The sequence below is a fragment of the Macaca mulatta genome, chromosome 7 (assembly GCF_049350105.2).
Source record: "Macaca mulatta isolate MMU2019108-1 chromosome 7, T2T-MMU8v2.0, whole genome shotgun sequence".
NCBI classification, from domain to species: Eukaryota; Metazoa; Chordata; class Mammalia; order Primates; family Cercopithecidae; genus Macaca; species Macaca mulatta.
In genome coordinates, this window is record NC_133412.1 from 125,421,621 (window position 1) to 125,436,613 (window position 14,993).

The 14,993-nt window shown below is 42.4% G+C and overlaps 1 protein-coding gene across 1 annotated transcript; it reads left to right on the forward strand.

Moving 5' to 3' along the window:
• Positions 1-890: 890 nt before the first annotated feature.
• Positions 891-10,080, forward strand: PTGDR (prostaglandin D2 receptor). Its single transcript, XM_001103541.5, has 2 exons — positions 891-1,998; positions 8,098-10,080. The coding sequence occupies exons 1-2, from the start codon at positions 1,153-1,155 to the stop codon at positions 8,329-8,331; spliced, it is 1,080 nt and encodes a 359-aa protein (XP_001103541.1). The 5' UTR covers positions 891-1,152; the 3' UTR covers positions 8,332-10,080.
• The last annotated feature ends 4,913 nt before the right edge of the window (positions 10,081-14,993 follow it).

Here is a 14,993-nt window from a genome sequence, read left to right on the forward strand (position 1 = left end):
GCTAAAAACTGCAGTTAAACATTAGCTACCAAAACACCCTTCTATCAAATGAGAATCATGGTGATTGCATGTATTGAGCACTTTCTATGTGCTTGCTCTTTACGTGTTATTTCTATGCCTCAAAAGAGTCAGGCAGGTCAGATAGATGCTACTGATTGAGAGGATAAGCAAGTCCCATAGGGTCACACACACAGTGAGGAGCAGAACCTAAACTCGAATCCAGGCCTATCTGATGACAGTAACAGTGCTGCTAACCATGCCCTTCCCACCAACTCTCTACAGTCACTGTGATTCATGGTACCCAGGACCAACACTGGCTCTTGGCTTTCCCACAAACCACTTCCCTGAAATCTGGACAACTTCTTGGGAGGAGGAGCCATGGGAACAGGACAGATGAACTCCAAAATAGAAGACCTGGTGAGAGGTCCAGCTCTGCTGCTTCTCTAGCTCTGTCACCACGGGCAGATCACTTAACTTTCCAAGGCCTCAGTTTCCTCGCCTACGCAATGGAGATGAGCGTGAATGCCCCACATTGCACTGATTTAGAAGAGAGGAGGAGCTAAGGCTTAGGGGCTTTCCAGACACGAGTTACCTTTACCCTTCCTTAACTCGCTAATTCAAGACAACTAGGTGGAAGCCCTTTCTCAGCTTCCCCTCTTCGCTCATCTTCAGAGTTCTTGGCCACCCCATTTCCACCACCAGCACCCCTCGCACTGCCCTCCTCCCAGGTGGCTGCTGCTTAATTTCCCCTCCATTTCAGTAGTTCTTCTCTTGCCTCGCTAGAAGGGCTGGTGTTGGGTGCTTGGAATTCTGGCTATTTTCCTCCTGCCCTTCCGACTCGGCACCAGTCTGTCTCTACTGAGAACGCAGCGCATCCGGGCTGAGCTCTTCACTAGCCTGCTCCGCGCTCCTCAATGCCAGCACCAGGCGCTCACCCTGCAGAGCGTCCCGCCTCTCAAAGAGGGGTGTGACCCGCGAGTTCAGATAGGAGGTTCCAGCTGTGGGGAACACCCCGCCGCCCTCAGAGCTTTATCTGTGGCGCAGCCTCTCTGTCCGACCCACGCGCGGAGCTGCCGGGGGCTCCTTAGCACCCGGGCGCCGGGACCCTCGCCCTTCCGCAGCCTTCACTCCAGCCCTCTGCTCCCGCACGCCATGAGGTCGCCCTTCTACCGCTGCCAGAACACCACCTCGGTGGAAAAGGGCAATTCGGCGATGATGGGAGCGGTGCTCTTCAGCACCGGCCTCTTGGGCAACCTGCTGGCCCTGGGGCTGCTGGCGCGCTCAGGGCTGGGGTGGTGCTCCCCGCGTCCACTGCGCCCGCCGCCCTCGGTCTTCTACGTGCTGGTGTGTGGCCTGACGGTCACCGACTTGCTGGGCAAGTGCCTCCTAAGCCCCGTGGTGCTGGCTGCCTACGCTCAGAACCGGAGTCTACGGGTGCTTGCGCCCGCATTGGACAACTCGCTGTGCCAAGCATTCGCCTTCTTCATGTCCTTCTTTGGGCTCTCCTCGACACTGCAACTCCTGGCCATGGCACTGGAGTGCTGGCTCTCCCTAGGGCACCCCTTCTTCTACCGACGGCACATCACCCTGCGCCGGGGCGCACTGGTGGCCCCGGTGGTGAGCGCCTTCTGCCTGGCTTTCTGTGCGCTACCTTTCATGGGCTTCGGGAAGTTAGTGCAGTACTGCCCGGGCACCTGGTGCTTTATCCAGATGGTCCACGAGGAGGGCTCGCTGTCGGTGCTGGGGTACTCTGTGCTCTACTCCAGCCTCATGGCGCTGCTGGTCTTCGCCACCGTGCTGTGCAACCTCGGCGCCATGCGCAACCTCTACGCGATGCACCGGCGGCTGCAGCAGCAGCGGCGCTCCTGCACCAGGGACCGTGCCGAGCCGCGTGCGGACGGGAGGGAAGCGTCCCCGCAGCCCCTGGAGGAGCTGGATCACCTTCTGCTGCTGGCACTGATGACCGTGCTCTTCACTATGTGTTCTCTGCCCGTAATTGTGAGTTCCCGGGCCCCGAGGCAGCAGGGCACTGGGACTGTCCGGCCGCGGATGCGGGGCGGGAAGGGTGGAGCGGAGTGGGATGGGCGCGGCGCCAGGCGAGCTGCGCCCTGGGCAAGGAAGGTTTGTTGCTGAGTTCCCAAAATTGGATTCCCTCCACAGCCCCGAGATATAACTCAGTTTGCGGAGCGAAATGAGGGAAAGTTAGAGAAAGGAAGGGAAAGACTGAGCCTGGCTGTGTCTCCTTAGCCCAGCAAAACCTTCTCCATGTGGCAGAACTCCTTCCTCTCTGCTTCCTTCTGGGGAGATCTCGGGGTAATTTTTGCGCCTTAGGAGGAGCAGAACTTAGTTCCTCCTTGGCAATAGGAGTCCTCTACTTCCCGACGCCTGGGTGATGTTTTATTTTGTTAGACGTGCTCATGACTTCAGTGGTATCAGAAATGGGCGAATGGCATCTGGGAGGATCTCCCCGGTGTTGGCACAGATAGGGAAAAAGAAGTTTCATCCAGCCAGAGTGATTTGCAGATGCATAGTTTCAATTTTGAAAAACGTGTGCGTAAACTTTGAGGCGCCACGGCTGCTGTTTCTGGTGCTGCATCCGCCAGGGATTATGGCGATGGAGGCCGAGGCTCTTTGTATGTTTTAGCTGCTGGTGTCGTTTTCATAACCTGGCTTGACGGGTTTTGAGTGTATCTTGGCAAGTGAGGTGACACGAAAGCCATTATCTCTGGTTTCAATTTAGTAATGAGGATAGCGATGGAGATGAAATTACCTCCTCGTTTTGAAGGCATTTGTTCCTGGAGTCCCCGCCAAGACACCTGGGAGTAGGTGAGACTTGAGGAAACTTTTTCAGTGTTGCTTCTCTCCTTTCTCCCACCCCCAAGGTACCTGTTCAACAAAAACAACACTAAAAGAAATTCCATTGCCAATCCCATGTTCTCGAAATCCTGAGACTTCTGTGAATAGGAAAGTTGTTAAATTTCTTCTCAGAGTGTAGCAATTTTGGATATTACTTTCAATGGTGAATGAAAGGAAAATACAAAGCAATTTTCCTTTAACTGAAGCCTTATTGTGTGCGGGAAAAGAAGTCTGGGGCATGAGCATGCAGGGATGGGAACGGTATGCCTCCAGAATAAATAAACACATGAATCTATATCCGTCTAAATATAGACATAGGCACAGATGATATATAGCAGTGGTTTTCAAACTTTAACGTGCTCAAAATCACCAGCAGGGCTTCTAGAAAAAAGATGGCTGGACCCCATTCCCCGGAGTTTCTAATTCAGACATTTTTAAAGAACTTTCATTCTTAACAAGTTCCCAGGTGATATGCAAGCTCAGATTCAGGGTTCACATTTGTAGAATCACACTCTAAATCAGGAGTTGGCAAACCATAGCTCACAGGCCAAATCTATCCTGGCCACTGTTCTATATCTCCCTGGAGTTAAGAATAATTCTTACAAATGAATCTCTGCAATCAATTTGATAAGGCCCAAGAGCTTTGAGCTTCAATTGAGCCAAGTACTATTTCAAGAAAAGTACTGTTCCAAGAAAACATTTTATTCTTCTCCTTAGTAGAAGTATATTACAAAAAAATTGTATTCAGCCGGACATGGTGGCTCATGCCTGTAATCCCAGCACTTTGGGAGGCCAAAGCAGGCAGATCATGAGATCAAGAGATTGAGACCATCCTGGCCAACATGGTGAAACCCTGTCTCTAAAAATACAAAAATTTGCTGGGCATGGTGGCAGGCGCCTGTAATCCCAGCTACTCGGGAGGCTGAGGCAGGAGAATTGCTTGAACCTGGGAGGCAGAGGTTGCAGTGAGCTGAGATCGCACCAATGCACTCCAGCCTGGGTGACAGAGCAAGACTCCGTCTAAAAAAAAAAATTGTACTCAATTATTAATACATTTTGATTTCCATCAAAAAAAATGTGGAAATGTGTTTTCTCCCATGTTATATTAGTACCTATCAAATATTTATGATTTTGTCTCTTGGCTCATAAAACCTAAAATAGTTACTATCTGGCCCTTTAGAAAATCTTTTAGGAGCTCCTATTATAAAGTTAGGGCCTCACTTATCTATGCTGTGATAAAGCAGACAGTAGCCAAATGCATGGAAATTTTGACCTTAGTTTGAATGTTTTAGTTAGACCAATGCAGAAAGCAGCACCATACAGTGGAAAGAACACTGCATTTGGACATGTCTCTAAGGGGACTTGGATCACTCATAGGGTAATGTGAGAATTGAAGGAAATAATGGAGTTGAAAAAGATTTTCTAAAAAACTTGCAAAGTTCCAAATATATTTAATGTTGACAGCATTCTTCACAAGAACCACCATTTTCTAGAAAGGATAAGGGCTTTAGCATCAGACATGGGTTTGAATCAGGCTTCATCACTTACTAGCTATGGTAGCAGCTAATTTACCCTTTCTGACCTCAGTTTCCTCATCTGTAAAATGATTATAACCATACTTGTTCTGTAAGATAGTTCTGTAACATGTTCAAATCTATAAGATTTGAAATTATATACACAATATATACATTCATCACCTAGCCCAGTACCTTGCCTCAATAATTAGCATCATTATTATTACTATTTATAACTTCCATGTATTACTGTTGCCTGCTGGACAGAAAAAAAAAATCAAGAACTGCTATCTTCTCAAGAGATAGTGCTATATGCTAAGGTAGTGGCTCTGAAACTTTTTTTGGTCTAAGGGCCCCTTTATACTCTTAAAATTATTAATGACCCAGACAGCTTTTGCTTATGTGGATTAAATCATCAGTGTTTCTCATAATAGAAAATAAAACTAAGAAATTCTAAAAATATGGTTGCAAAACAAGATAAAATGTACCTCTTGTGTTTTCCATATGTACAAGTAAAATGTGGGGATTTCAAAATGATTGAATGATAGTAAAGTTACAGAGATTATAGCAAATAAAGTGGAAAAATCCTGTTAAGAGCACAAAAGTACTGAAAACATCTCTGAAAACTCACGTGTACCTTCAACCTACTACCTTAAAAAGTCTAGAAAACACAAGGATACACAACCACATATTCTATTATTTGTGAAAGTGACGTCATCATTTGTTATCTAGCCTTCATAAAATTCACCGTACACCTGTGAGAGAATGAAGGGGAAAAAGGCAAATCATGTTTTTAATGACAGTAGCTTTGACCTACTGGACACATTGAATAGGTATTGGAGATTTTACACTCTTCTAAGTAATGGACCTAGCAATTGTATCTTTATCTGAAGGGGGAGACATGGGTGACAATAAGCTATATGGTTGACTTAAAAAGAAAACACTTTACATAATTTGTTTTCCATTTGCCCCTTTCTCCTCAAAGTGGAGTGTGGCAAAATATAATTCCAACTATTTGAGAATGCTTGATTAGTTGGGATCTAGACAACTAAATGATACTAGCATAATTAAAACAAATTATTTTATTTTCTAGCCAGCATTTATCCACGTCAAATCCATTAGGTTATTTTGACTTTCAAGTCACTGGATTTGTATTCGAAATGTATTGTTCACTGGGGCGTGGTGGCTCACACTTGTAATCCCAGCACTTTGGGAGGCCAAATCAGGAGGATTGTTTGAGCCCAGCCTGGGCAACACAGTGAGACCCTGCCTCAAAAAATAAAAATAAAAATAGTTAGCCAGGTGTGGTGACACGTGTCTGTAGTCCCAGCTACTTGGCTGAGGTGGGAGGATTGCTTGGGCCCAGAAGGTCAAGGCTGCATTGAGCCTTGATCGTGCCACTGCACTCCAGCCTGGGTGACAAAGTGAGACTCTGTCTAAAAAAATAATAATAATAATACACAGGCATTTTTAAAAAGTGCTCAACATCCAGAAAGAATTGGTGTGAGAAGAACGCCCTCTGATGGACATGGGAGGCATTGAAATAATGTTGCTGCCAGCTCCTGGACATCCCTGCCCAGCAGCCCTCTCTGGCTTCTGATGCCCTCTTCTATCCAGTCCACGTACTGTAACACAACAGACCTTGCCCTTTGCTCTTTAAATCTACCTCAGACCCTTTCCCTGGGCCCATCCCTTGCCTGTTATCCCTTACAGGCCTCCAACAGCCTCCTTTGAAACTAGCATCGCACCCATTCTTTCTGCTTCCTAAAATAGCATACACCTAAGAGCTGTCTCAAGCACTCAGGGTGTCCTCTATCTCTTCTCTGACTTCATGGATTCTGACAAGTGATTAAATAGCTTGTACTTATCTTTACCTGGTTTATAGACCTCTCTCTTGTAACACCTAATATATACATGGACATCCTCTCTCATCCATCCCTGCTCCCCCACCAACCTCCAGAACATTGTGGTTTTCTAAGGTAAAAATAATTTGGGCAAAAACATGTTTTTTTGTTTTTTGAGAGAGTGTTTTGCTCTTGTCGCCCAGGCTGGAGTGCAATGGCACGATCTCGGCTCACTGCAACCTCGGCCTCCCGGGTTCAAGCAATTCTCCTGCCTCAGCCTCCCGAGTAGCTGGGATTACAGGCGCCCACCACCACGCCTGGCTGATTTTTGTATTTTTAGTAGGTGTTTCACCATGTTGGCCAGGCTGGTCTCAAACTCCTGACTTCAAATGATCCACCCGCCTCAGCCTCCCAGAGTGCTGGGATTACAGACATCAGCCACCGTGCCTGGCCTGAAAATATGTTACATGCCTTAGAGAATGCACTGCAAGCTGCCTTTAAAGCTCATGCCATATTATCTACACTTACACTTTCTTCCTATTATATCAAACTGGAAATTTGAAAATTCAATCGAGTTAAGTGTTCAGCATTAAAGTGAATTTTAAAAATCATATGCCTACAAACTTTGCATCAAGCTTAATGAAATACAATATTTATGTTATGGAGAAGTTGTTAAGATTCCCTCTGCCACCGCCCGACTTCAGATGGGCGAGGGCATCCAGATTAAACAGCTGAGTCCAATGTAGGGTGTCTTCCTAAGTGCAATAGATTGGAGTGGCTGAGCCCACTGAAATGCTCTATAGAGAAGAAAGTAGAACAGTAAGGAAATGATTATGGGAAAAATGCATCTTCTCCAGGAGATGCTCTCTGATTGCCTCGAATAGGTCCAGTCTCTTATCCATATCCCTTCTTACTAATGTTGAGTTTGCATGCTTCCTGTTCCATTAGAGTCCATTTATCCTAATATGTATTTAGAATCGTAGGCATAGATAATGCAATGGAAAAAAACAAAAACAAAAAGAAGTGGCCAGCCTTAGGCAGAGTGGAAAGCGATGGTTTTGCTAGGTCTAGAGATCAGTGGTGACTGAATAGGAGGAAAAGCTGTTGTTTGAGGCATTTTGCAAGGCTCCAAGGAGGCTACAGAGACCCCAGGGAAGATCAGACAATAGGAGTTAGTTGGACCTAGGAAGGGCAGTCTTATACTTTAGTGCATGCTTTTGCCTTCTAGATTGGAAAAAAAAAAAAAAAGGGATGTCACCCATGAAAAGGTTAACAATCTGTGCTAAGAAAAAGTAGAGCAATTTACATGAGTTGAACAGTATTTTTTTCCAAGTCATCTCAGGTCTTTTCATTGTCATATTTCCTGTTTCTTCACTTTGATTAAAAGCTTCCATTCTATTGGTGTCTGCATACATGTGACATTTCACAGGTGTGACTTATTTCTGAGAGAACTAATAGGAGACGACAGGAAGCAGGGAGAAGAAACGAGAATTGAAGAAAGTACGTGCAAGGACGCTAGCTAGAAGGAGACTCTATGAAAGCATGGTGACCCTGTTTGTAAAAGATTCAGCAAATCTTCTTGGCCTGGCAGGGACCTAGAAACTTGAGCCCAGCAGGTAGAATAGCCTTCAGGAACTTAATCAGACTGGGTCTCTGACAAGTTCTCAGCTTCTGCCCTACCTCCCAGGTCTGGCCACACCCCACCTTCCCAGCTCCCCGCTTGCACCCATCAGCTGCAGTGGCCTTAGCTACTTGTAAATGTACCAAAAACGAGTGTTCCAAGCTAAGCTGCCATGTTCTTACAGAAACTTAGGTGAAGTAAGTGAATCGATTGCTGCCATTAACCTTTCCACATCATAATGGAATGTTTTTCTTCAAAACAGTATCGCGCTTACTATGGAGCATTTAAGGATATCAAGGAGAAGATCAGGACCTCTGAAGAAGCAGAAGACCTCCGAGCCTTGAGATTTCTATCTGTGATTTCAATTGTGGACCCTTGGATTTTTATCATTTTCAGAACTCCGGTATTTCGGATGTTTTTTCACAAGATTTTCATAAGACCTCTTACGTACAGGAACTGGTGCAGCAGTTCCACTCACATGGAATCCAGTCTGTGATGGTGTTTTTCACTCTGTGGTGCCCTGAGGAATATGTCACATGTTCAGTCAAAGAACCATGATTTTAAAAAAAACTTACAATTTAAATCCTTAGAAGTTATCTTCCATAACAAAAGCATGTATATGTATTTTCAAAAGTATCTGATATCTTAACAATGTGTTACCATTCTATAGTCATGAACCCCTTCAGTGCATTTTCACTTTGTTGTTAACAGCAACTAAAATTTCATATATTGTCACCAATGTTAAAATTCTTAAAAAGCAATGGTATTGTCCCTACATTTGTACTTGGTGGCCCTGTTCTGTTTAGAGAGGCCTTGAGACATATGGGTCTTATAAAATATAGTGGAAACACCACCATTTATGATTATGTGATGGGCATTCTTAAAAAGCATAATTTCTTACCCTATTCATTTTTTGGTGAAACCTGATTCATTGATTTTATATCATCATTGCCCCTGTTTAGTTCATTTCTTTGCCAATTGATCTAAGCATAGCCTGAATTATGATATTCATAAAGAAGCGAGGTGGGAAATATGACCAGGTCAGGCGGTTGGAGGGGCTTCCCCAGCCACCATCGGGGAGTACTTGCTGCCTCATGTGGAGACCTGAAGCTATAACTAGACACAGAGCAAGATATAACTATAGCCCACAACCCAAAGAAGCAAAAATTCATTTTTATCTTTTGAAGTCCAGTTTCTTTTGTATTGAGTCAAGGGTGTCAGTAGGAATCAAAATTTGGGGGTGGGTTGCAAAATGTTCTTTCAGTTTTTAAAACCTCCGTTTTATAAAAGATTTATCCTATCAGTGGATTCTTTGGTGGAAGGATTTATGCTTCTTTGAAAACCAGTGTGTGACTTACTGTAGAGCCATGTTTACTGTTTGACTGTGTGGCACAGTGGGGCATCTGGCACAGCAAAAAGCCCACCCAGGACTTAGCCTCAGTTGACGATACTAACAATGGCCTTAACATCTACCTTAACGCTACCTATTACAGCCGTTTTCTGCTGTCTGTGGAGACAGTAAGATCTTAGGTTCACAAGATTTTACTTCAAATTACACCTTCAAAACTGGAGCAGAATATAGCTGAAAAGGAGCACAACTGAGCACTTTAACAGTCATTTAAACGTTTACAAGGGTCAGCAACATAATGACCGAAAGGGAAAAGTGGAGGAAACGCAGCTGCAACTGAAGCGGAGACTCTAAACCCAACTTGCAGGTTAGAGCTTTCACCTTTGGTAAAAGAACAGATCGGGGAGGTTAGAGGGGTTTCAGCATCTCTGGAGTTCCTTTGGATCGGACACTCTCAGGACTCCGAGATGCAAAGCCTGCTGCTACATTTGCGTAGACTCAAGACCTCCAGCCAGAAGTCCCTTCCAAAGACAAGAGTACTCATGTTTACTTATTTCCAACTTAGCAGCAACCTCATTTGTTTCACTTATGTTTTTTCCCGTATCTCAGAGATAATATAAAGCTGGGTAATTTTTTATGTAATTTTTTGGTATAGCAAAACTGTGAAAAAGCCAAATTAGGAATACAAGAATTATGATTTGACAGTATAACATGATGAAAAAAATGCAGTTGTTTTTGAAATTTAACTTCTGTTTGTATCTTCAATGTGTAAGTACATGTGTGTTTTATTGTCAGAGGAAGAATGTTTCTTGTATTCTTTTTTGGAGAGGTGTGTCATGATAATTGTCCAGTTAACTTGAAAAGGCCCCAGATGAATCAATAAATATAATTTTATAATATTTTGCAGAGGAAATTACTTTTCTTTAAATGAAAGAAAAAAGCTTGGTTTTCTTTTGAGCAAACTGTTGCCAGCAATATTTCATTGTCTAGCAGTTTCATAGTGTGAATTTTTATACACTGTCCAATTAACACTTACATTACTTTAAACAAGCTTTCATAGACTTACCTAAGGACTTAGTACTCCTTTTTGTTTTATACAAAATGTAGATATACCATCTGGATGAAGTCCATGTTGAGATAAAACCAACTCTTCCATAATCTTTGTAGATTTATTCATTAATTCGTTAAATAATTGACAGAGACCTTGTGCCAAGCAGCTGATTAGGTGCTGAAGAAAAGAATAAAAATAAGACTTAGTCATAGTTCTTGAGTTGCTCATTGTCCACTGCAGGAGAGAGGAGTGTAAACAGTTAGGATACAGCATAGAAATTCTCCAAGTATTGTGAGTACGCAATACTATTTATTACTATTAGAAGTAGTAATAAATTTACTATTAGAAGTAGTAATAAATTTACTATTAGAAGAGGAGGCCCAAACTAGGGACCACGTGTAGAGTTGTCAGGAGAACTTCACAGGAAGGAGATGCATTGAAAGTCAAGTATTGAAAACAAGTAGGAATTTTGACACTGATTGAAAACTGAAAAGAACACAAAGAGAAAGTTTACGTAAGATAAAATATATACGGTTAATAAATGTAGACAAATATTCAGCCTAATCAAAGAAATACAAAAATCAAATCAAATTGTATAACAACAACAAACAACAACAACAACAAAAAACCTATGACTCTCAATAACAGAGGTTATTCAGAGAAGAACATTCATGTTCCCCTGGCGAGTTCGTAAATGTGTATACCCTTTCTTGATAGCAACCCGACAGTGTATCAAGAACCTAAAGTGTTCTTTGCTGTTGTTCCAGTCATTCCACTGTAGCATTCTCTTGCAGAAAAAATACACATGAAAATTATGTATTTCTCAATATCTTTCCCTTTCCCCTTTAGATATTGAAACCCTCAAAATTGTCCTGGACAAGCAGCAGTGGCAACACCTGAAACTTACTACAAATGCAAATTCTCCAGCTCCACGTCAGACCTGTTGAATCAGAATCTCTTGGGTGGGGCCAGCAATCTGGGCTTTAACGTGCCCTCCAGGTGATTCTCATGCATGCTAATATTTGAGAACCACTGCTCTGCACAAAACAAAACAAAAAAAAAAGAAAAATACCAAAAAAAGATAAGAAAGTATGTGATAGACTGTATGTTTCTCTGACCTCTGATTCTCAGATCCTTTCAGTTGCAGATAATCTCTCAACACCTGAACTTCTACAGTGTTTTTATCTATAATGTTCTCAGCAAAGTTACAGCTTTTAAATATCTTTCAATATTGGAAGCCATTACTGATTATTTCCCAAGTTCAAAGTTCTTATAGCAGTGATGGGACCTGTCTTGCTCACTTGGAGGTAAAGATGCTACCTTCGGCAATGATATTTCTTTGGCCTCCTGCAGACACGTAATTGGGCACTAAGTCTGATGCTGTTCCCTTGTGAAAGAAGATAAACTAAAGAGCCTTTGTTTATGAAAATATTGTCAAAGATTATATCTAAAGTGAGCTTTCATTAGGGATTGAGTATTTTCTAGCTCTCTATAGGATAAAAATTTCCATTGAAATATGTAAAGCTATTTTCAAAATTTCATAATTTGACTTTCTTGTATATTTTCAGGAAAATATTATACATTTAATCTTTCTTTCCAGGCATTAAAATCCTTGAGGACTAGACAGTCACCTATTTTTTTCTCATTTCTCCTAGTAATTCACACATATACTGTAGAAGAGCTATAAATATACTATAAATATATTGAATAAAAGGTGTTCTCTCTCATGATAGTCCTAAAATGTACGTCTATTCAATAAGAGGCTGCTGTACGGCTTGGTTAAAGATTCCTCTGTATCTGATGAAGAATGTTCTCATATCACCATGTAAGGATTTTTCTCTTAGGCCAACCAAAGGTGAAAATAGTACACGTAGGAGAAAATATTTTTGCTCTATATTATTTCCCACTGTTATAGACATTATGTAAGTTAACATGTATGTTTCAATTTTTATCCAGGAAATAGCAACTCATACATGATGAAATTAACAACATAAAAAGTTTGTTAATTAGGCAATCTTAACGTTGTAAAAACAACTTTGTCTTATTAGAACAGTGTTGAGTGGCCTACTCTTTAATTATTTTCTTCAGTGAGGCTAGGATTGCTGGTCTGGGTGTTCCCAGACTCTAGGTGGAGGAAAGCTGAGCGCGTAGGATGGGTGGTACTATAATTAGGCTTCCTCTCCCTACCGTTTCACAATAGCCAAATTCAGTGGAATGAATTAGCAGATCTCACCTGATATCAGTGAGATGAACATTCTAGTCTTCCAGATATTTTTATACAAACTGCACGAACTCAGGAGTCAGTTCAATTTAAAAATATTTGCAACGAAGGTGTTTAGAACCTATCATGCTCTGGTTACAAATACAGGGAGAAGATACAAGCTTTTCTTTCCCCCAACTAAAATGCTTCAACCAGAGAAAACAATAAAAATACAGTCAAGTCAAAGCTCAAATGAAAGTACATTTTAGGTGAAGTATAGGGTCCTATGATGATCTTAAACCCAGTAAGCACTTGGAGTCTAATTGGAAACACAAGACAAACTAGAAGTTAAAAATCATGCAGTGTAGTGCGAATGTTACAAAGTACTAAAGTATGAGTTATAGATTTCAAAACAATAAAGCCCCAAATTGGCGATAATTGATGTTTAAGATTAGTCTAGCAATGCACTGTATAAACACCTGGGCAAACAAAGTTGGTAGCTTGCCAACATCAGTTTCTTATCACTACAAAATAGAATATGGAAACAATAACTGTCATGACACACAATTCATAATGAATTTAGAAAATACTGTTCATTCCCCCCAAATTAAAAAACACCCAGAGTTCCCAATTAGATGAAAAAGATAAAGTACAGTGATTTACTGATTATGATTGTGTGAAAGTAAAAAAAAATCTTGGGACCCCAAACTCACTAAGCCAAATGGAAACGTCAAGTTAGAAACTGGGTCATGCCAACCTGCATCTCATTTTGGTTCCTAAATAAGATGGCTAAAATACAAAAAGCTACATACCTCCATCACATTTTGCCCACAGGGAAATTCCTTGGAGGCCCCAAGACTTTTACCCTAAAGTGTTTCTGTTAAGATGCATCATGGCAATGTGAACCGATAGCTTTTCTCCACAGGTGTGGGGACATAGGCGCGAACTCAAAGTCATCCCTCTGCCCGCCTGAGACAAATGCATATCTGATTGTTTCCTCTGCTCTATCGTCTACATTATCTATATTATGTAAAAATGCAGATTCACTGAGTCAGACAAAGGCATGAATGACTGTTTTCCCCTACCCTCTTCTCACATGAAAATTATGTATTTCTCAATATCCTTCGCTTTCCCCTTTAGATATTGAAACCCTCAAAATCATCTTTGGGGAAAGGAATAGACCTATCTCCCAGGTGTGTATCCTTAACTTTGGCAAATAAACCTCAAAAAATGATTGAGATTTGCCTGGGTCATTTTCCTTGATTGACCACGGAGGGATCCTGAGTGAAGGTGGCCCCAGCCTGCAGCAGCTCTCCTATTGGTACCAGTTTGGGCTCTTTATAGCCCAAACCAATAGGACAATTTGTCGAGGTCTGGGACCTCCTCCCTGCAGGAAGTTGGGGCTCTGAGGTTTAATTTGATGTTTAAAAAAAAAAAACTTTTTTTTTTTGGTGGGAGTTTTTACTTGCTTCCGTCAAGGCAGGCAAGCTTGTCTGCTTCTTATCAGTGGAGAACAGTCTTCAGCTTGAGCCTCATCACTAGGTAAGGAGCTGAGTTGAGATTCTGTCTTGCAAATTCTCGTTAATAACTAAAGTTACTGTTAACAACCAGCTGGTCTTGATTTCTCCTTACATTTAGAGCACTCAGAAATTGTATAATTTGTGTGATTGCTGTTCGTTTTGCTTAGATGTCTTGTTTGTTTCTGTCTTGTTAGGTATTTTTGTATGTTTCAGTCCTTCTCTTATTGGATTTGGCCAACTCTAAACCCTCTAGCTTATGAGTATGGAATTTTCCTCCCCAAAGAAATAAGAGCACGCCCCTCTCAGATGTGCAATGGCTCTGAGTAGGATTTCCCATCAGAAGAACATACTTAGGGTCTAATCTCAGCTAGCAGGTGCAAACAAGGAGCTCATCTCCCACACCTTGAGCCCCTGACACACAGTGCCAGGTAGCCACCATACCAGTTCAGGGAGTAATGGCCCTGAAAAGCTAGGTCCCCAAGCAGCACACTTTGGATCCAACAAACCCTCCGACTTGGTCAAATCTGAAAGAAAACTCTAAATTATGTGGAAGGAGCCCTTTAAGTTGGCTAAAAGCCCCACAGCTGTGGAACACAAAGTTCCGCCCTTAGAAACTCCAGCCAGGTATGTGCAAAAACACTTAGAGTGAATTGTCATGCAAATATTTAATCAAGTGTACCACTATAACCAAGGCAGATTCTAACTTACAGTGGCCTTGATGGGGATCTTCTGAGATGCCCAACTTAGTGTACCTGTGAACTAGGATGCAAAACGCAGGCACAAAAACTAAACAACCAGAATGGGAGAGCTACTTTCAGTGGTACCTAGAGAGGAGCAAACAGGGGGAAGATCGCCTCATGTCCTTACAAGAAGCCAACAAACAACTTAGAGTCCTAACCAAGGACTCTCTAAAGTTCTGTCTCTCTTAAAGAAATCCTCAGAATCCCTTACTTCCCCGTGGCACCTCCCCATCTCTAATTACACCCCCACTTTACCCCTGACCTCTCTGAACTTCCCGGACCAGATCTGTTCCCTCCTT